The sequence below is a fragment of the Mesocricetus auratus genome, unplaced genomic scaffold (assembly GCF_017639785.1).
Source record: "Mesocricetus auratus isolate SY011 unplaced genomic scaffold, BCM_Maur_2.0 Super-Scaffold_100021, whole genome shotgun sequence".
Classification (NCBI taxonomy): domain Eukaryota; kingdom Metazoa; phylum Chordata; class Mammalia; order Rodentia; family Cricetidae; genus Mesocricetus; species Mesocricetus auratus.
Genome location: NW_024429202.1, coordinates 9,376,112 through 9,403,639, shown reverse-complemented (window position 1 = coordinate 9,403,639; position 27,528 = coordinate 9,376,112). Strand labels below are relative to the sequence as shown.

Here is a 27,528-nt window from a genome sequence, read left to right as displayed (position 1 = left end):
TGAGAACTGTTCTGTAGAAATAAATGCTTGCATGGACGCGGCACATTGCTTAAGCTATTAGTGACTTCAAAACCTGAACTCAGGAGATTCGACAGGGACTGGGTCATAAGGGACACTTTATAACGGGTTTTAAATCACGTGGGCTGATCCTCCTGGCAGATCTCAAGTGACCAAATAGGTCGTCCCCTGACCCCCCAGAAGTTTCTATACTGTGTGGTATCGATAAAAATAATTTCAGAGACTTTATTAGTCTAATGCCACTCTGCTGACTGACTTTGGGAAATATCATAGCTCTGAGAGCCATTAAAATGGCTTTGTGAAGCCGAGTACAATTATTTTTGATACTAAGATATGTAAAGGAGAGATTAAACAGGGGAAAAAAGGAAACTTTCAGGGAAAAAGAGGCTTTATGGAAAAGGCATAAGTGCCATGGAAGTGTTCTTGATGTAACTCCTAGGGGCTTCTCCCAAAGTAGCCAAGCAGTCACCCTATGTGACTCTTCCCAGTGTGAAATAGCAAGGCCTCCAAAGACCACAGGGTAGTAAGTGCCCGCACCAGTCCAGTCCGCCGCTGCCTCCATACCACGAAAGACATAAGGCAGGACAGAGGGAGGGAGAAGAGATCCCGAAGCGGGGAGAACCGGTAGGGTCTGGGATAGGAAGAGAATGAGGCCTCCCATCAGAGTCAATAAGGACCCTTCTTTCTTTCCATGGCAGAATATTAACATGAGATACACTCTGAAGGTCATTAATTATGTACAGAGTGCTCTGCAATGACCTCCAGAAAAGTCGTTAGAACTGCTGTGTGAATCCGCACGAGTTCCCTGAAAACACAGGGCCGCATGGGTGACAGCGCTGTTACAACTCAAAGCCCTGCTGCAGTTTGGGCCGTGTACAGCCTTCTGGACTCAGCTTTGTCATAGCTTGCTTCCTTACAGGAACCACTGGGAAATTGCTCTGGCTACTTCTGTGTAGTGGATATTCCTTTACAATGACACAAGATGATGTGAGACCACACGTGTATAAAGCCACTGGGGGTGATATTACTTAAACTTCTCATATAAGATCTTACTTATCGTAACACATGGGGTGTGGGAAGACGCCCAGAACTTCCAGGGCAGATTCTAGCCCATAATGCCATGAGGCTGATGTCTGATATGATGAACTTGACTTTTTAATTTAACTGAGTATGGTCCAAAAATCACTGCAATCAAGGAGGACCCATTTGTCAACTAGATGACAATTGTATAGTGTTTGGTTATAATCCTATAAACTACTCTTCTTGCAACAACATTTAAGGCTGGCTCGGATTAAGGAAAACTATCCTGCTATTTTTTTTATATCGTGCTTATGAATGTCAAGACATCCAGTAGCACACTTTCTCTGTAATGGATGGGAGAACAGGTGGCAGCCCTTCATCATCTTACTAGACCTTGTTTTGTTCCTGCCTGGCTTCCAGAAAGGATCTGAAAAAGACTATAGGAACTATCGGCATGACAACATTGCCATTTCCAGAACTGAATCTACACCTGCAAACTTAGAGGAAAGGGCACAAACACAGGAAGCGATGAAACTGGGTCCTCCATTCAGAGTGTCTCCTTTGGATAGCATTTTAGGGTGAATAGGAATTTCTTCAGAAACACCTATTTCTAATTGTTTCTATTCCTACGAGACCACACACACACCCCCTAGTAAACAGAACTATAAGCTAAGATTTTTGGTTTATTATATAATTTAATGTTTCTTGATACTTTATTGACTTTTTGTGAATGTCCTTACTGGTTATAGCTTTACAATAGTCATTTAAAATTTTAATAACAATAACGTAAATTCTTTAGAAATTCTATGTGCTATATATTTATAAACTTCATGTTATATGATTTTTTAACTACATAGGAGGGTTAACTCGTTCACATATTGAAATATTCCAAAGTTTTGGTTTTAAATATGTTCTGTGGATTTTAGTTTCCAATTTATTTTGCTAATTTACGCCAAGCTTTGCCTGCAAATGACATATACAATTTTAAAAACAATTTTATATTCAACATATCAGCTATAATCTGTCACATGCTGTGTGTCAGGTCTATCCTAAACAGTTTACACTCTCCCAGTAATCCTAAGGCATCATTATTATATCCCCATTAATAAAATGTTATAAACCTAAGCTTTAGACAGTTAAGGAGCTTTTGCATGAAGCGCAAACTCGGGTCTGAACCTGCTATTTCTCACCCAACACCATCTGCCAGTATTTTGTGTATCCCTTTGGACAGGGAAAGCATCTCAAGAGTGACAATTTGGGGATGGTGATAGACGTTAGCATCTGAGCTGTCCATGTTACAGATGAACAATAGGTGGACAAGAGGGCAGGCCATGGTAGACAGACAGACAGACAGACAGACAGACTAGAGGACAGGCCATGGTAGACAGACAGACGAGGACAGGCCATGGTAGACAGACAGACAGACTAGAGGACAGGCCATGGTAGACAGACAGACAGACAGACTAGAGGACAGGCCGTGGTAGACAGACAGACAGACAGACTAGAGGACAGGCCGTGGTAGACAGACAGACAGACAGACTAGAGGACAGGCCGTGGTAGACAGACAGACTAGAGGACAGGCCGTGGTAGACAGACAGACAGACAGACTAGAGGACAGGCCATGGTAGACAGACAGACAGACTAGAGGACAGGCCATGGTAGACAGACAGACAGACAGACTAGAGGACAGGTCATGGTAGACAGACAGACTAGAGGACAGGCCATGGTAGACAGACAGACAGACAGACAGACAGACAGACAGACAGACTAGAGGACAGGCCATGGTAGACAGACAGACTAGAGGACAGACCATGGTAGACAGACAGACAGACAGACAGACTAGAGGGCTGTCTACAGCTACAGTACACATAGATTCCAACCAAAGGGTTTTATTTTCTAGAGAAAAAAAAAACAAAACCTTCAAGTCTCACTTGTAGAAAGGTCAGTCTTGAGTATCATGAGGATGGTTTTATACATGGAAGAGAATAATAAGAAAGTAGAAATTGTGCAATTTGACCCCTAGGACCCTACAAAACAGTTGTCTCCCTAACATGATCCCCAGCATCGCCCCTGGGGAATGGAACAGGCACTCGCTCCTGGAGATGGGCTGAGCCTATCAGGGAGTGCTGGGGTGCATGGCCCCACAGCCAAGAGCCAGGTCAGGAGTTTCAGGGTTCCTCCAGTGCCTGACAGTCCCCAGCTGCCTGTTCCTTCCTGTTTCTCCCCACACTGACAGGAGGGATTTTCTGTTCTCTTTAATGTTTATACAGAACCTCCCACCTTGGCTCCGTGTTACTCCTTTACCAGTCACAACTCACAGAGATGCTCAGGGGGAGGAAAAAACTGGACTGAACTGAATCTTAAACCAGTGTAAAGCAGGGTCTCGTTCCTGCCTCTGGCCTAGGATCAATACACAGCTGCATAGTCAGACAGCTTCTGCTCCTACTGCCTTCTCCCTAACACAGAAAGACCTATAATGTTACTTCATGGAAATGTTTCAAGTGACAGGATCAAAGTAGCCTTGTGTAAATGGCAAACACTGAGGGCTAGATCCTTGAGCAGTCATATGTTCAAGGTTGCTCACAGCAGTTTCCATGGAGAATCCATGTATGAACACACCTCAATAAGAAAACGCTGTAGGTATGTGTCTCTATAGCTATAATTGTCCTCTGGGGCCCTTTCTTTCTTCCTTTTGAAAGATTTGTTTACTTGTATTCTCTCTGTGTGCGTGATTGCCTGAGTGTATGTACGCACAGCATGTGTGTGCCTGGAACCCATGGTGACCAGAAGAGGGTGTCAGATCCCCTGTAACTAGAGTCATAGATGGCTTTCATCTGCCCAATGTGAGTGTTAGGAAACAAAAATTGTGCCCTTTACTTGTGCTCTTAGTGACTGATCCCTCTCTCCATCACCACTGGGACTTCCTCAAGGAACAAAACTCTGCTTCAACTTCAAAGGTTTGTCAGATGGAAGCCCAAAGGGACCCTAAACGCAACAAGTCTGCACAAGTCTGTCCTAAGAGTCACTTTAGCCTTATGCAAATTCAATTCTCCCTATGAAATACAGAGGAAATAATCAAAACTAAGTCAACTCCATCAAATACTGGGGCCTCAGCCCTGTGCTAACTTTCTCTCACCCCCCCCGTGTGTCTTCCTTTTCCTCTCCCGTGTCCCTGATTGATGTGTTGCCTAAAGGAGCTGGTGATTTCACTCAAGAGAGATGAAAACTATACGTCTATACTTGGCCCAGCTCCCAACAGACGTCATGTGATTCATAAGCAAAGGCAGCAGTGGTCAATAAAATGTGGTAACATGGTTATCCAAAGAACCTTCCAGCTCTCCCTCCACCCCTCTCCCATCCCTACTCACCCCGGGAGTCCATCTGCAGCAGAAAAATGTGAAGGCACTAGGACCAGAGAGCCCCTTCCTGCTACTCGCTTGAGAAACAAAGCCTTCCCTCCTCCCAAGTTGAAAGAAATAAAGGAGAGTGGACTAACGGAAGCCTGCTGGCGGAGCTTCAGCTTGTCAGTGACGAGACTCAGCGGAGATAGTAACGGCTCCGAGCTTTGCAGAAGATTGAGAGAGGGAGAGAAATGGAAACAGAAACAGAGAGAGAAAGAAAGGCATTAACCTGGCCAGGAGTCAAACAGGTGCTTGGGGCCCAAACGCTGACACAAGATGACTTGAGATATAGTGGCTGTGTGCCCCTGTGGAGTCATATCTGATAATTAATGTGAGCAGAGTGCATGTCAGAGTGAGTGGAGAGACTTTTTCCCCCTTATTTATAGGACTCATATGGTGGGGTGAGGGTCTTTAGCTTCACTCTATGTGTCTGATGGAGTCTTTACTGAAACTTTCTGGCTCCCGCTACTAAATTCTGCTGGATGGAGAAGAAGGTGGCCAGCTCATTTCAGACACACACTTCCACTGATTCACAAGCTTTGGGTGTCTTTGGAGTGATGGATTCGTGACTACTGGGGCTGCCACAAAGTGACAGTGTGCCTTAGTCTTGAGCTGCCGCATGCTGCCTTCCAAGGCTCCTCTGGGCCTCCCTGTGCTGGGAATGACTAGGTGTCATAAGTGTCCTAATCTCGGAACTGGTCACTGTGGCGTCTGGGCTAAAGAAGCAGAGGGTAGTGTCATCAGTCTGTACTTTGGCTTATAAACAGAGGAAGGCCTGGTATGTGACCTTTGGGAGAAGGCTCTAGTTGTAAGACAACACCCCTCAACTGGGATACGGTTCAGCAGGACACTAACTGGGTTACATAAAGGTTATCTTGAGGAAAGCATGCCATCTCTGGTGGATTTTCATCTCTTGAATTAATAATGTTCAAGGGTTTGGTAGCCCAGTAAATTCAGAAAACCCGGTGCCTAATGTCACATGCCTCCAACAGGCAGTGACTGCGAGCATAGATAAGCCAGGCTGGTTCCATCACCACCCCCTACCCCACCCCTGTGCAGAAGTGGGCTTCTTGTTAAAGCTTGGTCTTTACCTGAAATGCGCCTGGGCACGTCGGTGATGGCAGGTAGCCCGGTGCCCCGTGTGGAAGACAGCGGCGTGGTGGAGTGGATGGATGGGGACGTCATCTGGCTCAGGTATGAGGGGTAAGACTGGTCATAGGACCACGGTGGGGATGATTGTGCCTGCCTGGGGTCTGTGGGAAGAAAAAGAGGAAAAGCAAAAGCAACTCAGTATTCTAGCTACCGCAGCCTTGCAAACATACAGCTCAGAATGTAGACCCAGCACAGAAGAAAAAACGAGACTACAAAATAAATAATAGTAATAAATATCTCCCACGGCCTCTCCCTCTTAGGCCTCAAATAGCCCAGAGCTCTCTAGACTTGATGTCTCAATGAACGCGACAAAATGGGTGTACATAAGGTACATTTGTCTCTCTTATGCATAAATATTTCTATTTGGAAAGTCCAGTGGCCGTTTAGAAAACAATCCATTTTGCTTATTTTACTAAGTGGAATTTATTTTATTTATTCTCTGTATTTTCTAAAATTCCTTTCCTGAACATGTTCTTTAAATCACATTTCTCTATCAATTAACTTGTGTAACTTTGCAGAAAGACGTAGACTACTCCTTTAACTGCTGTTTATCTGGCTGCCATGCGTCAGCAGTGCTTTGTTGGTCCTAAAGTGTATGATTCTGTGCTTCTATTACAGTGGGCTTTCTTCCTGGGAGGGTCAATGGAATGAATGGCATTTTCTAACGGGGCAGGGCTGGGGGGGCAGGAGACAAGGATGGGGATGAGAATGAAGGAGCACACTAGCTAGAAAGGAAGGAAGCAGAATGCATTATCACACAATAAACAGAAAATAACCTTTGAGAAAAGGCAAAAGTCAATTTTAAAACCAACTCTGATTGAATACTGAAAAGCTTCACCACCATCCAGGCTCAATGTCAAACACATGAGTTCCTGGTGGCAGGGTGATGACCCCAACCAGGAAAACATTTTAATCACACTGAGATCTCTTTTAAAAGTGTCATATGTTAGGACTGTGACTTCGTGTTCTCCATAGTCACTGACAATAAAAGCTGTGGGCGGGGAACTTCTCAAGGTTAATTGTTTGTTATATCTCCTTAGGGTTTCTGAAAGGTGGAAACTCAAGACTAAGTGGTTTAATAAAAGGCCATCCATTTTGATAAGAAAATAGACGGCAAATTCGTTTTGTCTTCCCTTAGAGCCTGTACTACCTGGGTTTCCCAAGGGATCACCCATTCAAGTACTAAATAGGCCCAACCCACTTAGCCTCCTGGGTCAGGTGAGACTGTATATGTTCAGGGTGGTTTGGATAGAGATGAGACAGTAAACTTGTTACTGTTTTAATCTTCCTCAAAAGCTAACAGAATCATAAGCAATTTTCACCTAATTAGTTTTGAATGCTAACTTTAAATGTTTATGCTAATTTCAAAAAATAGTTAGCTCTTACCAGCTATAATTTGAATATAGATGGGCTGAAATGCTCACACCTAGGTTAGAATTACCTCTGAGATTTCCACTCTCTACACGGCCTTAGCCACACAGACCCTGGGCTTCTCATCCACAAAGGGACTCGTAATAACCTGATCACAAGATTAAGAGAGCACTACGACAGGAGACTTTTAGTACAGAGCCATCCCTTTCTAAAGATTAGTGTGTATGTCTTTGTGTGCATGTTCACATGAGTGCAGGTGCCTGCAGGGGCCAATAGAGGGCATTGGATCCCCTCGAGCTGGATTTACAGGCAGTTAGGAGCCATTCACCGCGGCTGCTGCGAACTGGACTCCTGCACCTCTGGAAACACAGTATGTAACCCCAACCTCTGAGCCGTCTCCCCAGTCCTCCTCCTTACATTCTTATCTTAAAACAGAACAAACAAATAACAAAATACTCTTCATAACAAATTGTTCCATACTTAAAACACATTTGAGGTGGAGTACATTTGGAATAGGTATAAAATTCCCCCATTGATTATTATTGTTTGAAAATTAACATTTAATTTGAAAAAAATGTATCTGAGCAATAAATTCAGGCTTATTTCTTAAAATAAAAAATGAGTACATAGTAGGACTAGGAATATTCCTGGGCCATTTACTCTTTTAAAACCTCTAGGTTTTTTCTATGCAGTTGAAGCTGTTGAGTTTCAGCTATTTCTTGTCTATTTGTTCAGTTTGGAAACAATTTATTTAAAGACTATCTAAATAGGACATACTTCCTCTAGTGGAAATAATTAAATACATCCGGATATTTATCTGATGTTTACTGACATTACTAGATATGGGGGCCACCCAATTCAAGTTGAAGGACCATTTACCTGAGTTTGCGATTCAAGAAAAAGGTAGGACTGTATGAACATACACTTCCTTCAGAAATATGAAAGATACTTGATGATTAAAAATAATGAATTTCTGTGCTTTAAAACTCTCAATGTTGAGACTGTACAGACTGGCAGCATTTCAACTCTGAGTGACTGGTCCTTATTATCCTCAGATACTGATATATCCCTAGCCTTCCGCCACAAATGTAAGTTACTATTTAGAGAAATGGGAAATCATCTTCAGATGGTGAGGGGTTCATTCCTTACAGAGCAGGAAAACTGTCTCGTAAAAGCAAGAGGCTGGACTCGATCGAGCACATTCTCAACAGATGAAAGAGACAACCTCGGCACAGCTATGAAAGGGGGTTCTGCAGGAATGAAAGCTGGATTTGCATAGTCCAGATTTAGCTGCCCGGGACAACTTCCCAAGCAAGCAATTTGATCTGTGCACCTAGTCCTCAATGCAACAGGATGTCAGTGGAGTACTCCACCTTGCCTAAACTGGGGGAAATCACAACGAAATGCCAGGAATGACTGTAATGGTTAAACATATCACAAAGGTTGTCACACCCAGCCTTAGTCTTTCTCCTTGTGCAGAGAGACAGTCTAGTACAGTGGGAAATGAGCAGGCCTTCTAATGAGAGAATGAGGGCTGGGGGGCCACCCCACTCTTCATAAGCTGTATGACATCATCAGTCTGGTGAGCAAACTCTCTGAGCCTTCAATTCCCTCATCTGGAACACGAGGCTCCACAGCATGCCAAAGCTATACCCATTGGCCATGAAGACAGCCTGAGGCTAGCCTTACAGCTGCCCACTGTGTTGAGTAGGTCACCTAAACTCCTTGCCCCGGTGGTTTATTTGTGAAATGGGAATAATGATCTTAATTGGGGTTTCATGAGTATGGCATGAATTATGCCAGATCTGATAACCCATCTGCCTCTCACAGTACCTATTAAGTAGATAAGAAAAGGTGTGCCATCTGTAAAATGAATACAATAATAACTACTATTGTGTTTGAGAAAATGGATGAAAACAAAGCATTTGATAACTTCTATGATATTTGTCTAGATCATTATTGGGCTTTGTTAAAATCTTTATTGCCCATTGAGAACCTCACATGGACAGATTGACCTTGTGACCTGGAATGTTTCACTTAGAATTGCTGATTTTAAATGAAGGTGGCAATGTCATCTCTGAGTTAGGCCCTTACAGCTAAAATCAAATAATACACAGTGAGTGACAAGTCAGCATCATTATTCAAAGAAATAAAACTCTAGCTCAATACTATCCCTGGACTATCTTTGTGCACATGCAGTTACTAAATATTTCTGAGGTCAGATGGCATAATTAAATATGTCCTTGAGGAGACAAGTTACTCAACAATGAACTTCCATGTGGCTTGAATAAATACCACAATAATAAAACATCATAATTAATCAGTCTAATTTTCTCTTAAGCTATGAAAGAGTTATTGTATAAAGGAAGTTTTACATAAAATTTCTTCCTGCCAGATATTAACTTGAACAGTTTGATGAAGGACAACCTTTCCCAAAGATGCTCTCACTAACAGTGATCAATGGGAAAGTACTCTATCTCCCAGAGTGTTGGCTGAAGCCCAGCCACTCTCTGTCAAGGTCCTCATCCTAAGACTGTATAACAATGGTGGAGGGAGGCGGGAGAGAGACTAAAGAAAAATAAACTGTAAGAAGTACCATAGTGTATGCACTAGATCAGGTATGAGGAACAACAGCCTTAAACTGCAAGAGAAAGGTCTGAAAACCCCAGGCCTTACCTAACACTCGGTGAGTAGGCAAACAGACCATGAATCTCACAGACACCATTTCTGGGCCACAGGCTGGACAAATGACATCCTGTCCCAGCTTCCATTTCATCAGCAACACAGGGAGAGATAAAACCTCTTCCTCCAAAGCTTGTGAGGACCGAGTGAAAGTGTCACCAGCTTAGTCAGAGCAGGTCACTAAAGCCACCACTGAGGGCCTATCTCTGCAACACACCTTCAGGCTAACCAAGAATTAACCGGAAAGCTCTTGCCAGCTCAACCCTGGGTCTCTTTGCTTAGTCCCCCCTGGGGCTACATGGCATGGCTTGTCTTTCTGGAAACATGAGGCAAGCATCAGGAGCTGTGAGTAGACTAAGAATAGTCTTGATTTCAATGTCCCAAAGCATGAAAGTTTCAAGCGTGACCTGGAGATTACATCCTAGGGGACCAGCAACGACCCAAAAGCATCTATAGTCTCTCAGAAGATGTCAAAAGACAAGCCTGCTGCTGAACATTTTAAAAATTATTTTTAAAGACTTATCTGTCTATTTTTATATTTATGTGTATCGGTGTTACGCCTGCATGTGTGAATGTGCAGGTAAAATGTGTGTAGTCCTCAAGGAGGTGCTGGCTTCCTGGAACTGGAGTAACAGATGGTTGGGCTGTGGCCTGAACCTGAGTCCTCTGGAAGAACAGCAGTGCTCTTAGTCACCGAGCCATCCCTCCAGTCCCTGGTTTAGACTTTTTCTATTGTCACGATGCTCTCCAACTACAACTCACTCTTTATGTGGCAACATCCAAAACCAGCATCCAAAACATCTTACTGCATTATAGAGCTATAAATGTTTTTTATGTCACTATGAAAGTTCGAAAACAAAACCTTTAGTTGCTATATTTATGTGCGCACGCTCACTGGTGTTTGAGAAATCTTAAATACTAAATTATCACAATTCAATATCACTCCACCACTGTTTCTGCACAAACTCCTGCCACCTAAAACAGAGGGGTCTAGCAAGGAACTGAAATCGAACTTGACCTGTAACATAAAGTTGAGAGGGAAAAATCAGGTCTTTCCAATAATAGGGACCTGTTATCCTTACAGGCAGGACGTGATAAATCTAATGATGAAAAGTGAGAGAGGAGACAGCAACAGAGACATTTGGTGGCTCCTGGAGACCCTGTAGATGAAACCAGAGAGAAGAGCCTCCACATTCGTGAAAGCACCAGGCACATGCAGCAGCTATCCCATGACCTCTCAGAACTACCATGATCATGTGTCCAGAGGAAGTCATGGCTTCCTTTGTGAGAGCAGCTACTAAGAGCTCAGTTTAAATTCTCAGTGAGAACTAGGAGGGAAAAAAGAGCCAAGCATTTGACATAATGAGGCAGTCTACCCCAAGCATGTGATTGTGTTTTCAAGAACACTCCATGGTTAGAAACCAGCCATGGAGTACCAATGGTTGGCTGTTTTTCTAAGTTCTCCGCCCCCGATAGTGTCCCTTCATCTCTGACTTCCTGAGCGTGTACACTGCCTTCCTTTCTACAAACTCCAAACGCAGCGGCGCAGAAGACACCGTACCCATGATCCTAGAGAACATTTGGAAAGCGGTGACATGGGTGTCACATCCATCAGCAAGACTGGAAAGAGTTGTTCACACAAAGGTAGGGACACCAGGAAAGCAGGCTGTGCTCGTCGATCCAGACAGCAAGGTACCACCTGTGCACTCCCTAAAATGGCATGTGAGTGGCTCTCTGCCTTCATACTCACAAATAGCCAAACTGGTATATCTGTGTGATTGAATTAGTCATAAGAATAAGAAACCCCGGGGAGCTCCCCTATGAATTGGCTATAGGAAAACACACAGAGTTTCTTTCTGGATGTCATTAGGGTTAGGGGTGGGACAGGCAGAGGGCTTTGACAAAGACCAGTAGAGTGGGGATAAGGGAACCCGGGGAGAAACCTGGACATCATGCATGAGTGTGGGAAGGGTTGGCTTTCTTAAGAGACACTCCCAAATGGACACACTGTAGATGTAGCGCCAGGCTTCACAAGGATGGGAGGAAACACGGGTACCATGGGCAAAGCCTGGCCCAGCACATAAAAGCACTGCCAACAGAATTCTGTCTAAAACAAGACAACAGCAGAGATTTTTTTCCCTTCGGTGTCTGTAGTGGGTCACAGCCTACAGATGGGGAGTACAATGTGGGCTCCTCCATGATAGCACCCCTTATCTTCTGCCAGTTTTCCCCTACGCAGTCCTCAGATCAGGCTGCACAAGGGTCAAATAGTCACTGAGGAAAATGGGCTATTTAAGTTGAAGTGTAAAGAAAGCTGTTGCCTTAGAGCCCTACCTCTTGACCACTAACTACTAGGGTCACATATAGCCAATTGTGTTAACAGTTAAGAGGACAATCTCATCATTGTCTTTCCTCTTTCCAACACATTTCTGCCTTGATAAACATCTTCACACCTATCCATGGAATAGTCAAGGTTACATGCTATGTGTTCTCCAAAACCCCTTTCAGCTAGCCTGGGTTTTTCGAATGAGCTTGCCTCACTCATTCAGATCCTCTTGTCGAATGGGTAGAACTACCTAACGTAGGCTCCTGTACTTAACTGTGCTGCCACAGATCAGCAACTTGCAAGCTTTTCCCACACATAAGCAGCTGTGGTCCCTGACTGGGAAAGTGAGCCCCTGACACACAGTCCTTCCTGAAGATAGCAGTTGCAACAGAAACGACAGAAGGTATGCAGAGCTGACTGGGGATGACCGTGAAAGACAGCTGAGGAGAAATGTCACGGATGTGTGCCTTCCATCACAGGAAAATGTGGCTCGTGCCAGAAAGGCCCAAGAACAGGATTCTGGCTTCTTATCTGGTCCCCAAACCAAGTGAGGGAGCAAGCAGAATCGCTCAGCAGGAAACCAACCCAACTGATTCACAGAGCCATGACCAGAAATTTGAGAAAACAGCAGCACGCTGTTTGAATAAAACTGGGTGCTGTGTAGGCATGCCAATGGGTTGTTAAACAATGGGAGGGAGGGGGCTTAATAAATCCCAGGAGACAAGAGCAAGAAAGAGAATAAGAAGTGGTGGGTGCAGCCAAAGGTATCATATTCTACAACATGACATGGCAACAGAAACCAGAAACAAGTTGTGTCGCTAAGCAGGGATGTCGCAGGGACATGGACACTGGGACTCGCAACTGTCTTACAGAATTGAGGGGTGCCCATATCAAAATGAAACCCCAAGACAAGTATTGGGAGGTTCTGTCACGAGTCACACCTAAGGTGGCCTTAGCACAATCTGGATCTCATTAGTAAAGTCAGAAGGAAAAGAGTAAGATACAAAGGCATGTGGTCAGAAACTGAATTATAATTGGGATATGGGGCTGGCCAAGGGTGATGACACTGAGTTCAAATCAATGTGGTTGTAGTAAATACAGGTTCAAGTTGGGCTGCTGTCAACCAAATTGGTCAGATAGAGTACCTAGAGTGTCACACCCCAGGCACAGTAACACTTACTATCAGGTGGATGATGATCAGTTACCTATGATTTTAAAAATTGTCCCCCAGCATTCTTTCATTTATTGAAAACTATTTATTGTCAACTCTGGTGCTGTGCTGGGTACTAGGAATATTAGTTATGGATAAGAATAGAACTACCAATCCCAACTTTCTGAAGTTCGTAGTTAGATAGGAGAGACTGACATTAATGAAACCACCATCTAACTGTGATAAGTTGTAGGAAGGAGATATCTGCCACACCGTGGGAAAATATGGAGGGAGAAACCTGGACATCAGGCATAGCTTGCCTAAGGCCATGATGATTAAGCTGAGACCTGGTCAGGAGGCATAAGCCAGATGGTGTTTGTGTGGGACTAGGAAGGGGTTGGGCAATGGGATGGCAGGTATCTAGTTCCTGGGAAAGAGACAGCATCGTCTTTTTGAAGACTTGACAGAGAGTGCATTTATGGGGACTGACAAAATCCTGAAAGTGGCCTGAGATGAGAATGCACTCTCTGTCCGCATCACCTGGCTCCTCCCTGAAGGTGATGCGGAAGCTGCCGGCCTGCACTGGAATCGCTGGTCTTCACACGAAGTGCAACGGAAGGTCATTCCAGGCTGTCTTTTGTTCTGCTTTGTTTGTTTAATGGGGTGGCACAGTCAGTTGTGCATTTAAAAATCTCCCTCTGACAGCATCATAACAGAAAAAGGGCAGGAATCCAGCTGAGGGACAGACACGGGGAAGGGCGTGCAGGGAAAACAGCAGCTGAAATCGACACCAAAGTGGAGTCTAGGGGGTCACAATTGGGCAACCCAGAAGCTAGCGGAAGACACTGAGAGGCCTTCACACATCATCTGACTGCAGAATGAGGCTTTTTGACATGCTCCGGGCTGGGTCAGGATTGGCTCTGGACAGGCAAGGTTGTTCTGGAGTATTCGACCAGGGACATTTTTGTTGGCCTCACCTTCCACATTCTGATTCAACATTGAAGAACACTTTTGACAGTCTCCCCAGGTGATACTAAAATGCATCGAAGTCTGAGGACAATGGGCATATTTTTTTTCACTCATGACAGATAGAAGGGAAAATTACACCACCTCATTTTGATTTAATCTTCTCTACTGAGAGAATGTTTTTCAAATAAAAGAGCAACACAAACATGCTGAAGAGGAGATGAAAGCCAGGAGAGACGGGGTGATCAGGAAGAGCAGCTTGCTGCTTTAGGTGAACTCAAGACTCTGCTCCAAAATAAATCATGTCTCGTGATATTGCAAGAATTCCCAGCACCCATAGGCAAGGGGTATCTACTCAGCAGAGCAGCGTGTAGCAAGTTCCCCTTTACATATGTCAAATACATCTCCCTATGACTCTATCTGTTGGTGATTCACTTCAGTCTCAGGGGTTACAATTCCATTTGACATTGTGAAATGATTTTTGCCTTCAAAGCTTACTACACAAGGTATAGTGGGATTTATAACCCTTTATTACATCTTCCTTCTTCTGAAAATGTCTTTGCTGTTGGGAAAACTCTTGGATCTGATTAATATTTAGGAACCACTGTTAGGGTGAGCATGCTTCAGTCCACTAAAAACACTTAAAATCCTGTTAGAAAGCCTATGTACAAAGTACTTTTCACTCTTGATCTCCATGTAGGCAGAAGGGGCTCACTTAAAATTCATCCCAAGGACTCTTAGGGCAACCAGTTATTAGAAAGTTCACCTGCCTCTTGTGTACCTGATCTTAGCAAGGATGATGCTTCCTTTCTAATGTGATACGTAAGCAGAGAAGAGGTCTACCAGGAAGTGGTCACTAATACAGATCATGGCCATCTTTGAAGAAGGCATCTAATAGCATTTTGGTCCTAAACCTGTTCATTCACTAGACCAGAGTCTAGAAGAGCTAGAAGCGATCTTCCCAAGCTCCATGGTGAGGTAAAGTTGTGAGAAATAACCACTGGACAAAGAATTTGAGCATAAGACAATCATACAAACATAGAAGAGGGACCTTCTGAGTAAGTACACAAGTACAACACTTGCTTTGGTCAACTGAAAGATGGGACATAGGGGCGGGGCAACAACAGAGTTTCCCATAGACTGCAAGACACTGAGGGATGTGATCCCCGAAAGTTGCCACCATCAGTAATTAAAAGTCAAGCCTTATTTTAAAATATAGAAGTCTTTTTCCTTTCCAAAAATGCTGGTGACATCTCTGAACACATAAGCTAACTCTAGTCCTCAAACCTACCGTTCCCTACCCATTTAAAGCCACCCTGCCAATTTTGGATTCCAGAAGCATAGATTTCCAACTTCAGAAATCTCTTCAGACCCCATTTTTAGTCACTAAGTAAGGTTGGCAGCACTGACAGTCTCTGTCAAAGCTGTTATCTTAAATACTATTAAAGCAAATTGTTTCTAAACTATTGAAAAGTAAATCCCGATTGAACAAAGCCCTGAAAGAATCAACTAGATGTTCATAAATGAGAGCAATTTCATGTAATTTTATTCCTGGAGTATGCTTTTATAAAGCAAATGATAATACATTACATACAAATTAGTATTGAATATTATGTGTTCATATATTTTATATAGTCAATATAGTAAATTAAAAATGGCCTAGAGTATGTTTGGAATTGTATAAATAAATTATTATTGTCATTCCTCCCATATAGGCAGTGTCTAACAGGTCTCTGAGAAAAGCCCCAGAAACTTAACCATGATCAAAATAAACCCCAGAGTGCCCAAGGCAGACACACCAGAGAGCCCCTCCCTGAAATCTGCCTTCAGCTGTCTTATTTCCTTCTAATGTCATCTCCTGAATCTTTGGCCTGCTGGCCATCACCAAAAGTAAAAGGTCCCTGGGCAATAATAAAGAGGGATGGCATGCATACATTTGTATATGTTCATTACATACATGTCCATAAAACCAAGGTGAAGCTACAAGAAAGATATGATGCCTTGGAAAAGAATGGAAGAATGAAACCGGTGCCTTCTCTGGAGAGAAATCTAAAGACAGATTCAACAAGGATGAAGCAAGATGTAGCAAACAGATCCCTCTTGTCACAACTAGATGCCAGCTATGGAGCTTCTGGTCTAGAGAAAAGACACAGAAGAGTCTTTGGAACAGGAAACTGATTGTTCTCAAATAACCAGTCCTCTCTAATTCAAGAAGCATCTTCAGAGAGTAAGGAATTCTACCAGACACAAATCCAAGCACTTCCTAGAAATTACTCTGCGGGCTTCCCTGGCAGGCTAAGCAACAGCATAAGCCTGTTACTACCATTCTCTCATGGGAGCCTTGCTCTTTAATGATGGGAACCCTGTCCTCACATTAATTGTGCCCCCCCAAACCCAATAGACATGAGAAAGTGCTCACACACAGAATTCATGTTCTTTTTTAAATAATAGGATTGTGATTAGCTACTTCCTCCAGTGAGGTTTCCAGTACACGCACGGGCAAGGGAGCAGCCTAGTCACCTGGGTCCCCTCCCAAAAGACTCACAAAGGAAGATGTCAGGGTTAGGACTTGCCAGTGACTTCAGAAACTCAAATACAGTACCACCAGTGGAAGACAAAACTACTCCCAATGGCGTGTCTTTGAGTTGGTGTCTTCAGCTCCTTGAGGACCCAAGGTGAGTAGGGACACTTAGGCTGTGACGCCTGGGTCCCTGCTTGGTTACTTCTCTCTCCACATCCCTACTGGGGGAAGCCTGCAGCCACTCTGCTGTCACTCTTCCTGAGCCTCTCTTGGGTTCCTTTCCTGTCACACCCACAGCTACCATCACCACCCATGCCATCCCCAGCTTGTTCCCTATTACAGAGCCATGTGGCTCACTCGGCACTTGAAGACAATGGTAACTTGAGACCCATACTACCCAGCCGTGCTTTCCAGCTTCTGAGAGGATTATGCTGGTAAATACCTCAGGACAATTGCAGTGGACGAGCCTAAGACAGCCAACCGTGCACAGGCTACTCCCAAGGGCATAGCTGGTTGCAGAGTGTCTTCATTTTTAGGGGAACTTTGTTCCCCCAAAGGAATAATGAATCGGACTGGAGCAGGCAGAGATGGCTTTACCTCCATCAAGGTAACAACTCATGAAATTTATATTGCTCCGGACTGTGTGGCCAACTGTTTTTCCTTCAGATACTCTTTTTTTTTCTTAAAGTATTACCATGAACACAGGCTTTATATAATTGCACTTTAATCACTAAAAATGACCTGTTGCGTGTGTCAAAGTACAAGTCAGACATTCATTCCTAATGTATCTCTTGTAGGACACTATCTTCCCTAGGAACCCTAAATAACGCTCAGTGGAAAGAAGAAAATGGAAGTGTTCACACAGGACACTTACATGGTTAATGACATGACCAGTTTGACAGAGGTACAGGTGACTGCTCACCCAAAATCTGAAACCCACGAACAACTAATGTAATAATGGAACTAGACTCCAGTCATCTACACACTATACTGTTTTCAGAAAAATCTTGAGGCACCAAGAACATTTCAAAGTACAAATCAGATACTTCCGAGGTAGCGCTTTAAGAGATGCATCTTCTCTGGCCACCCAAGATAATACCTAATTAGACTGAAGAGTGTCAAGGACAGGTGGCAATTAAGAGCACAAGGCCTTGGTACTGTGTGGATCTTTCTCAAATCCTGTATTTAATACAAACTAGTTGTAAGTGGGATCCTGGGGGAGTTGCTTTATTTCTTTGGCCATCATATTCTACAACAATACCACCTCCCTGAAAGACCCATTGTATAGAGGGTATCTGACTTAACCTCTTGGAACAATGCCTGGCTCATGATATGCAACAATAAATGATAGCTTTTAGGAATCCAGTAAAATAGGAATTTGAAAAATACTAAACCTAGGATAACACTGAATTACACTTCCTGAAGAAGTCAATGACCTATTTAATTCATTTGTCACCAAACTAAAAGTTGCCAAGCCAATGCATTACTGAAGACAACAGGGACACAAAGATGAATAAAACATGGCCTTAGACTTTGAAAAGTAGAAAGTCTGATGCAAGAGACAATATGTACCCATGTAATTGTCCCCATATGAAACGTGATGTAATGGAGAGAATTGCACAAGGTAGCAAGGGAGCCTGACTCGGTGAGTGGGTCGGAATAGGCCTGGCAGAGGCGGCAGCAATTGATCCAAGTTTGAAACAAAGAGTGTCCTTGGGAAAACAATAAACAGAAGAGCGCACCAGAGAAAGAAACCATGGGTAAAGCCTTAAATGAGGGGCATGTACATCCCACAAGGAGCACGCCACTGTAAATATCACAATAGCCCATCTAGTGGATGTTCAAGAATCTATTCCTGGAGAAGGAACCACTGAAAATGGAAGTCAGAACCAAACCAACCAAACAAACCACTATCCTAATGCATCCACATGCGTGCGAAATTAATGCTCAGTAAACATTTAAGAAACAGCTACACACTCCCCCAGTCTTCCCCATGTCAGAAAATGACATCACTGTCCTCCAGCTGGCTACATCAAAAAGCCTCCTGTGTTCTCCTCAGTATCAGCTCCGTCAGCATATTAAAAGTTAAGTCTTCTATCTTTTGGACCATGGGTCACACCCTATACAGATTGCCTAGGCAGGTTTTAACATGTCAGTGACTAGAAAACGCCCTCTCCTTGGTTCCCATCCTTCAGCAGCACCCCACTGCACACAGAATCCCCTTAGGATGGCCTTGAGGGCCTTCTGTAATTTTGTCTCTGCCTGCTTTTCTGAGCCATCCCCTTCGCATGAGTTCTCCCATCACGTGACATGCTGTTCCTTGCAGGCCTAACCATCTTCAAAGACTCCTTTCCCAACTTAGAAGAGTTATACCCTTCCCTTCCTAAGTTGCTCGGCACTATGTGCCTAGCTTTATTTTCTCAGGCACTTATTTGGAATGATCTCTTGTGTACTCTTTCTGCTCCTTTATTGCCTGTAAATGTCAGGGAAATGTAAGCTAATGAGAGAGAACCAGGCCCTGTTATAAAAACATCTCTGTATGAAAGAATACATGAACTAGAGGACAGATATGAAATACTGCAAAGAAGTCATAAAACTCACATAAAAACTGCATCTATTTGATTCACTCCCAATAATGCCTGACAGGGATTAAGCATCAATAATCTTCTTGCATGAATGATTAAGAGACTAACAGTGCATCTTGTCCTCCCTACGATGAAATGAACATTCCATCCCACTAAGACCAAGGGCTTGAAACACTAGAAATTACTTTTAGGGATAGCTGTGTCATACAGTGAATTTAAAGCAGCAACTGTCTTGAGCGCTGCCTCCTAGTACGGCATCCTCACCTCCGCAGCCATCGCTGCATGCTGAATCAAAAGGGGTTGATGTTTGCGACAGACTAGGTGTTTCCTGATGCCAAGAGACAGGCAGCAGATGTCAGTATGATAAAAAAGAGGTGGGGAGGAAGCAACTTCCTCAGGAAACTGTGGGGAGGCCCTGGTCCCTCGGGTAGAAAAAACTTGAGCCATCAAAGACTTCAACAGAGTGACCCCACCAGCCTGGCACTGCAAAGAAGCCAGGCCACCACATGGCTAGAACCTTTGGCCCTACGAACTGCAAGAGACGTTAGAAAAAAAAAGCTAATTATGAAACACTAAGCACTAACAATTTCCTTCAATTTCATTTTGCTGTTCTAGAGGTTAGACAAAGTCATCTGCCTCTGATGTTGGGCAAAACAAAGGATTGTAGGTGATCGTACAACCACAACCACTGGGTGCTGATTGGGGGTGACAGTTCAAGAGTGCCAAGCTAATGAGGGAGAGCCAGGTCCTGTTACAAACATCTTTGCATGGAGGATTGCGAGAACTAGGATGCAGATATGAAACCCTGCAAAGACTGTTGCCACTCTAGGCGAGTCTCAAGAATGTGAGTTATGCAGCTCCTTGTAGTGTGAAGCCAAACAGTTGAACTACACAGGGTTAATATAGAAATGCCTTTTTTTTGGCCTTCAAGAAACAAGTCCAGCCTAGATGAGAAATTAGAAAACACAGCCCATGCTAACAAGAAAAACAATCTACTAGCCCCTTTTTGCACCAATTTCTTCTCAGTTGGATTCTCATTGACTCAATGCTTAGTGAGACTCTGCATTGGAGAAGTTACAACAGCCAGTAGAAAAGCAACCACCCTGGAGCTAGAAAAAAGGACCATCCCTACGAACACTCAGATAATGGAGGGGAGCCTTTGGACAAAGTCTCTTTCCCCGGAAGATAATGAAGAGACCTAAGGAGTTCAAGCTTGTCAGTAGACAGACTACTATGAAAAGTGTGGTGTTTGAGAACAGAGATGCAAATTAGCTTCTTACAATTAGACTAGATGAAGGACATCATTTTCCTCTGCCCTCTGCAGTGCCAGAGATGGAGAGTTCTGCATGTGTTGGGCTCACAGGCACACTTACTAAGAAAGCGAGAAGATGACTCCTGAGATTAAATCTGCCCATTCGTCATGACAGAGCCACTGTCCTGGGTGTCCCTGGATTTCTTACTTGTCTGGGTTCAGAGAACCAGTATATCCTTGACTACAAGAATCTATCTTTGTTGCCTCCCTAGCAATATGAGGGCATTTTTAAAAAAACGTAAAGTTCACATAACCAAGAGCAGAATATGTCACAGATGTACATGTACACCTCACATTTGGGAAGCTGGAGAAAAGCTATTGTGATCAGAAGACAAAGATGAGGAAGACAGTGACAACAACTAATCTATGATTAACTCCACCAGTGCCATAGCCCCCAAGTGAAGAACTAATACCTTATAATATGAACTTCTATGATGTTATCAATACTCATGGAGTGCCATACTTTCATCTTAAGAAACATACCCAGGGAATATTCTCTGTCTTGCCACTAACATGCTAGGCAACTACAAGCAAGGAGCTCAGCCTCCCTGATCCTCCCAAGAGGGTGGCGGAGAAAAGCTTCTGACTGGGGGAAGCCAGCTCTGCAGAGCGCCGTCGCACTCCTGATCTGATGCTCTGATGCCCTGCCCCCTATATAGCCCTGCACTCTCAGAGGCTCAGTCTTACATCTATGCATAAGGATGCTGCTAAAGGTAGCTCTCTCCACCATCTTTCCAGTGTCAGTTTAATGATGTCTAGAACTTTCTGGAACCTTCACCTTTAGATTTAAGCCTCTTAAGTGAATCTAACATTAGCCAGGTTCAAAGGACCATTGTTAAGACCAAGAGTAGGAGGCTGGAAGGATGGGTCAGCAGCTAAGAGTACTTACTGCTCTTATGAAAGGTCCAGGTTTGGTTCCCAGCACCCACATGGTGGCTCACAACCATATGCAGCTCCAGTTCCTGGTAATCTGATGCCCTCTTCTGAACTCTGAGGGTACTACATGCATGTGGTACACATACATACATGCAGGCAAACATTCATACACATAAAGTTAAAAAATGAATATTAAAAACATTAGTCATTAATATATTAACAAATAGTTTAAGATTAGAACATAGATATAAAAATTGGTGGTTACTAAATTATACAATGTATGGATGGATGTATATAAATTTATTCACAATTACAAATAATGCATAAATTCATACCTCTCTTACACACACACACGCATACAGAGAGAGAGAGAGAGAGAGAGAGAGAGAGAGTCTAAGAACTATTGTAAGACGGCTACTTTGAATTTCAATTAATGCAAATCTGGTTCTTTAAATACATAACATTCAAAAGCTAGTGTGAATTTTACCCTTGCACTTTTAGCAACAACATGTCTGGTGCACATTTTAGCCTTTTTGCCTCACACACACTATTAAAACTTCAAATGCTAGGTTAAAATGTGCTCATTCTTCACAGAGTACGAACACTCCTCTATGTGCAGATACCTGTGCTCATCAAAGCGTTGACCTGCTTAGGCAGGTGCATTCATTTACTGAACACACCCACAGAAAGAAAAAACTACTCCAAGGAAATATCCAGGAATACATTTGCATAACATGGGCAGGAGAGTAGGAAGAGGTAGGTCATGAACACTTATGTTTGGAGACCACTATGGATACTCAAGTCTACCCCACTACAGAGGAAACCCTAGCAACAAAAACAGATGCAATGCAGGTTGCATTACATATTTTTTTGCCTTGCTTTCTCACTATTCTAGTTCACCTCTAGCCAAGACAGCAAGTAGATGATGCACTATTTTTTGACCTCTTGATGTTTTGATATGTAAATTAAAGATCTGCCATGATTCATACATTCTTGTCTCTGGGACTTAAAAGCCATCAGACCTGTCCTAATCCTAAAGCAAGATCTGTTTTTGCACCAGTGGGGCAGAACACAAAAAAGAGCCGGGATCTTAATGCATTGCACATGAGTGATGCCATGATAGTGACATTCAAAAGGAACATAAAGGGAACAGCTCGGTGGAACATACAAAAAGAAACACGGTGTGGAGAGCCAGAGCTAAACATCAATGCAAAGTGAGTTTGGTCTGCCCGGAGAGCCACTCATTGGCCTACTTTAGAACTACCAATCAAGGCTTCCTGTTAGCCCTGGGCAATTTTGAATCAAACTAAATGAAAGAGTTATCCATGTACGAAATCCAAGCTCAAATCAGCATCAGTAGCACTAATCTTCTAATATCGAGGGTGTATGTGCCCTGCACCACCTGGATACAATATAGAGCTTAGAGCATACATTCTCCCCAAGTACAGCTCTCCCCAGCCTCCCAGAGTGTACATAACATCACTGCAAAGCACAGCATTAGCAGAAACCATCTCCCAATTTTTATCCCAAAGTGACTGAATGTCAAAAAATGCTCTTAACAAAGAAAGAAACCAGTGTCTTTGCATCTCAATTCTTTCACAACAGCCAATCCACAGCTCCAGAAGACATGAAATGAACACATCTTATCTGTTAGCCCCTCACCCCCAGCCTGCCAGACTCCAAGTGAAACCTATGCGTCTGTCTTACCTGTAATCTGACTCTGTCCTTGTGGATTAAAAGGACTTGGTGCAGAGTTCAGGGAGGGCCGTGGGTTCTGAGGCGGGACACCTACTCTCATACTGGGATGAGGGATGCGCCCTAAATCACTGAGGCGGTCAGAGAACAAACTAGGTTTAGAGTCATCAAGCTTCTGTCTGTGCCCTGGAAACAGCAAATCATAAAATAAAAGCATATTAATTAGCTGAACAATTGACCATGCTAAATAGATATGTGAACATACATACTGGGTGGTTTAAGCCAAGGAATTATCAATACTGGTATTTGTTACGATGTGTCTTCGCAAACTGCTCTTTGAGCACCGTAGGGTGGCAAGCCTCCCTAATTCTGTCTACATAGAGAGAACAGAGGGTCCCAAGGGTGATGTGGAGTCAAGAGCTCAGGGGGGACTCTCTGGGTGCCTCCTCTAGCCCTGTCAATGGAAGAAAGGGAAAAGTGGGTGTTCTCTAGGGCACCTTTCTTGCTTCATTATGGGGGTTCCCCATCAGAAATCTCAGGGAGTCTGCTACACTGTCACCAAACTGGGGAAGAATCAGCGGCAAACAGATTTTTGAAGGCCAATTTCCACAGCAGATATAGTAACCTTTTCTTTTTAATGTGACAACTACACACCTATCCCTTGCAGAAAAAAATAAAACTCAAAAGGAAAAACAGAAAGGAAATGAAGAGAAAGGAAAAGAGAAGACAGACAGCAAGACGGGCAGGAATGGAAAGAGGAAGGGCAGAGAAGAAATAAAAGCAAAGAAAATCAAATTGTCAAAAGCAATTTGTGTATTTTAAGACATGCCAAGGCCTAAAAGCACATAATGGACCCTGTTAAGTCACACAGAGAATGTTTTTATTTTAAATCTACTATTGTAGTTTTATTTGAGAAAGTGGAAAATACTGGTAGGCTAAATAGGTAAATATGATTATCCGTTATTTGAGTGAGAGGGAGAGAGAGGAGATGAGGGAAGGAGGGAGGGAGGGAGGGAGGAAGAGAGAGAGGGGGAGAGGGGGGAAAGAGAGAAAAAGATCTTTACTTTCTTACTTTCTTCTGGTTTATTCAAGTTGTAAAGCAAAGAAAACTGGATATTAAAGAAACGTTCAAATTAAAATAGATCAAAGCACTGAAACATCTCCCAAAGTCACAAACTCGTGCCTTAGAAGGGACATGGTAGTGTCTGAATGCAGTGACAGAGTGTGACTGTGCACCTAATGGGAGAGAGCTCTGCTAGGAAATCCCCATCTGCTGCTCAGCTCTTTGGAACCCATGCTCAAGCAGCTGACATGAGAAACGTCATTGGAACGGTGACTAGATTTTAAAAAATGCATTTGGAAGCAAACCTAAGGGAATTCGCATTATTACTCATCAAAGAGAAAACACTGAACATGGATTATTAATAACCTCGGGAATGGGTGTCTGTCACTACCGTAAGTGGTGTGACATCTTACCTTCCCCTACATTCAGGACAAGGGGGATAAATGTGTCAGGAGAGGGTTAAGCTGAATATTAGAATTCCCCAACTATAAGCTGTCTTCATAAGACAAATTCCTTATTTTATTTGCCCCAAAATGTATTTTCCTGTCTCCTTTTTCATTGCCTACTGAGCCCAAAGAAAACAGACAGGAAGCCAAGGCTTGGTAATATGAGTGTAGCTGTCTCCACAGCCAAGCATGTTCCAACTGAGCCCATTAACTGAAATGCACCCACCACCCTATTTCCTGCCAGTGTGTGTTTTGGGCATTGGCTGTAACAGAAGGACTAGACCTGGTTGAAAACATGATCAGGAAAAAAGCAAAGGATATCCGTTGTTTCCCCATTTTATACAGATTGCAAATAGATTTTAGAAGCTTAAAGGTTTTTAGAGGTGACATGAAACTACCCCTATTAAATTGCTCACAGATGAAGTGACCTAGGCCTGCTCAGGCAGGGTAACCAGGCTGTGGCTCTCCACTATTGGCTAGCTTGGCTCGGATGAGGCTATAGCCCTAACGTGTATGAGGTGAGCTTTCTATTCATCATGAGGTACCATCAATGTTGACTTCCTACCTTCCTCTCTGAGCTGCCACTGTTGACCCAAAATGCCTAAGACACTTTGGAAGTAAGACCATGAAATATCAAGACTAGTTTTCAACATAACTACAAAGAGTAGCCAAAGTTCAATTCGAAAAATAACAGCCCATCTATTACCATAAATAAATGGCTATACTTTAAGATACTGAACTTCTCTGCCAGGGGTGGTGGCACACACCTTTAATCCCAGCACTCGGGAGGCAGAGGCAGGTGGATCTCTGTGAGCTCGAGGCCAGCCTAGTCTATGAGATAGTTCCAGGATGGCCTTCAAAGACACAGAGAAACCCTGTCTCGGGAAAAAAAAAAAAGATACTGAACTTCTCTCTGCACAGCGCCCTGGATTTAACTAATTTAACAACCAGGGAATTATTATACAAATGCTTGTCACAGTCAGATTCATAGAATCTTTTTCCCTCTCTCCTCCCCCCACCCTCTGTAATTTTGACACAGCTATAAATGCTTCTGGAATTGTCCTTTTAAGTTATTTACTTAATGAGCCACTTTGGGGGATAGCAAATTCCCTGAAGGACAGAGAGAAGGCTGTGATCTTATGTGGACATTTGTTCAGTAGGATATGAGTTCAGTGTGTGCAAATGTGGGCACATTTTTATTTACTCTTAGCCTAATGCTGTTCCTATTAGGAGAATGCAGGCAAGAGGAAAGGGCTTCAGTGTGAAAAGTTTTGACAGCAGGTGAAATTCTTAAAGGCTCAGTGACCCTTTAGAGTTATCCTCAAAGATAGCTTCCACAAATCTACAGACAACCTAGAATAATCCCCACAGCCAATATATAAAAGCACATGCATTGTCCCTGTGTTTCTCTACCCTCTCCTAGCAGCCACACAACCAAAACAAGATTCTTACAGCACAATGCCAAACAAAAGCCAAACAGGTTCTTCATCTTTCAACCATGACAAATAGCAGCCGCCACTAAACCACATCAGGGTGAACTCAAACGAAGGGCTGGAAGATACGCTGGGATCATCAGCACCCAGGCAATCCTTGCAGACACTAAGAACACAGGGGACAAAGGAGTCATAGACTCAGACAAGGACAGAGTAATTTGTCGTGCTGTCTGGAGAACCGAATCTTACTCATCCCCCAAGAGGAGCTGTTCCAAGCAGGAGTTAGATGCAAAGAGTGGGCCACTTCCAGGTTCTTGCTCCAGGGGAGAGACTCTAGGAACTGGGGAGGTGGCTCAGTCGATACAGTACCTACCTGCCATGCAAGAACTCGGATCCCCAGAACCCAGCAAGCGTGGGTGAGCATGGGGCCCACACAATTCCAGCACTCGGAAGACACAGACAGGAGATCTCTGGAGCAAAGTGGCCAGCAAGACTACCCCATGCCAGTGAGCTCTGGGTCCAAGTGAGAGACCCTGTTTCACTGAAGAAGGTTGACAGCAACTGAAGAAGAATCCTGAGGTCAACCTCAGACGCCCACGTGCATGCATGCACACACACACACACACACACACACACAGATACACACATACACACATACACACACAGGCACACAGGCACACACACATGCACATACACACATGTGTACACACACACATACACACAGGCAACACACACGTGCACATACACACACGTACACACATGCACACACAAGAATACCTACCTGTACACACACATGAAAAGAGCTCATTAAAACAACATACACATTTGGATAGGGCACTGTATAAGAGTACAGTCATGGAACTTCTCATCTAGGTGAACCTTCTCCTGAAGGCATTCGTCCTACCAGACTGGCTGAATAAGAAAAGCCTCCCTCAAGCTCTGAAAGATATGGGCATCCAGGTCCCAGAGTGGGCGGGTTAAATCAAATTCTTAGGGTAGGTTATGGAGGAAAGTTATCTTTTTAAAAAGCTCCATGGGATCTAATATGCAGGCAGGACTGAAAAATCACGGCCTGAGATAGTCTGGACCCAGGACAAATGCCAGCCATCCACACAAATGACTGCTCCATTTCTAGATGAAGTCCTGTCTTCTGTCCTGAGTTCCAGGTTTCTGTCTCCCATTGCCTCCTTGAAGATGCCCTGGGATTTAGCATGGGTATTGTAAATGCAGTGCACTCAAAAACAGAACTCTTGAGTCTCTCTCCAAAACGTCCTATTGCTCCGATGTAATCTCTAATGCCAATGGGCATCGATGGCCACTCAGTTTCTTGCAGTCAAGAACTGAGCTGTTTCCCTTAACCCTCGCTCATCACCAAGTCCAGGCATTTCTGTCTTGATACTCCATCTCCTGTCTGATCTCTGTGCTTCTCCTGGCACGACCCTAGCGTCAGAGCCTACATAACGCTCTCTGAATGTCCGCCACTGTCTCCTTTGAAGTTTCCCATGCCAGGA

General features: G+C 43.7%; 1 protein-coding gene across 7 annotated transcripts in view; it reads right to left on the bottom strand.

Annotated features, from left to right (window-relative positions):
- The window catches only part of Runx2 (RUNX family transcription factor 2), a 305,556-nt gene that overhangs the window by 133,407 nt on the left and 144,621 nt on the right, over positions 1-27,528 (bottom strand). For 4 of the 7 annotated variants that reach the window (XM_040729627.1, XM_040729628.1, XM_040729629.1 and 1 more), the window contains exons 6-7: positions 23,088-23,261; positions 5,531-5,692 (exon numbers count right to left, since the gene is read on the bottom strand). In XM_040729627.1, the coding sequence (XP_040585561.1) occupies positions 5,531-5,692; positions 23,088-23,261 (336 nt within the window). The remainder of the gene's footprint in view (positions 1-5,530; positions 5,693-23,087; positions 23,262-27,528) is intronic. The other 3 variants (XM_040729630.1, XM_040729631.1, XM_005072314.4) reach the window with 1 other exon arrangement.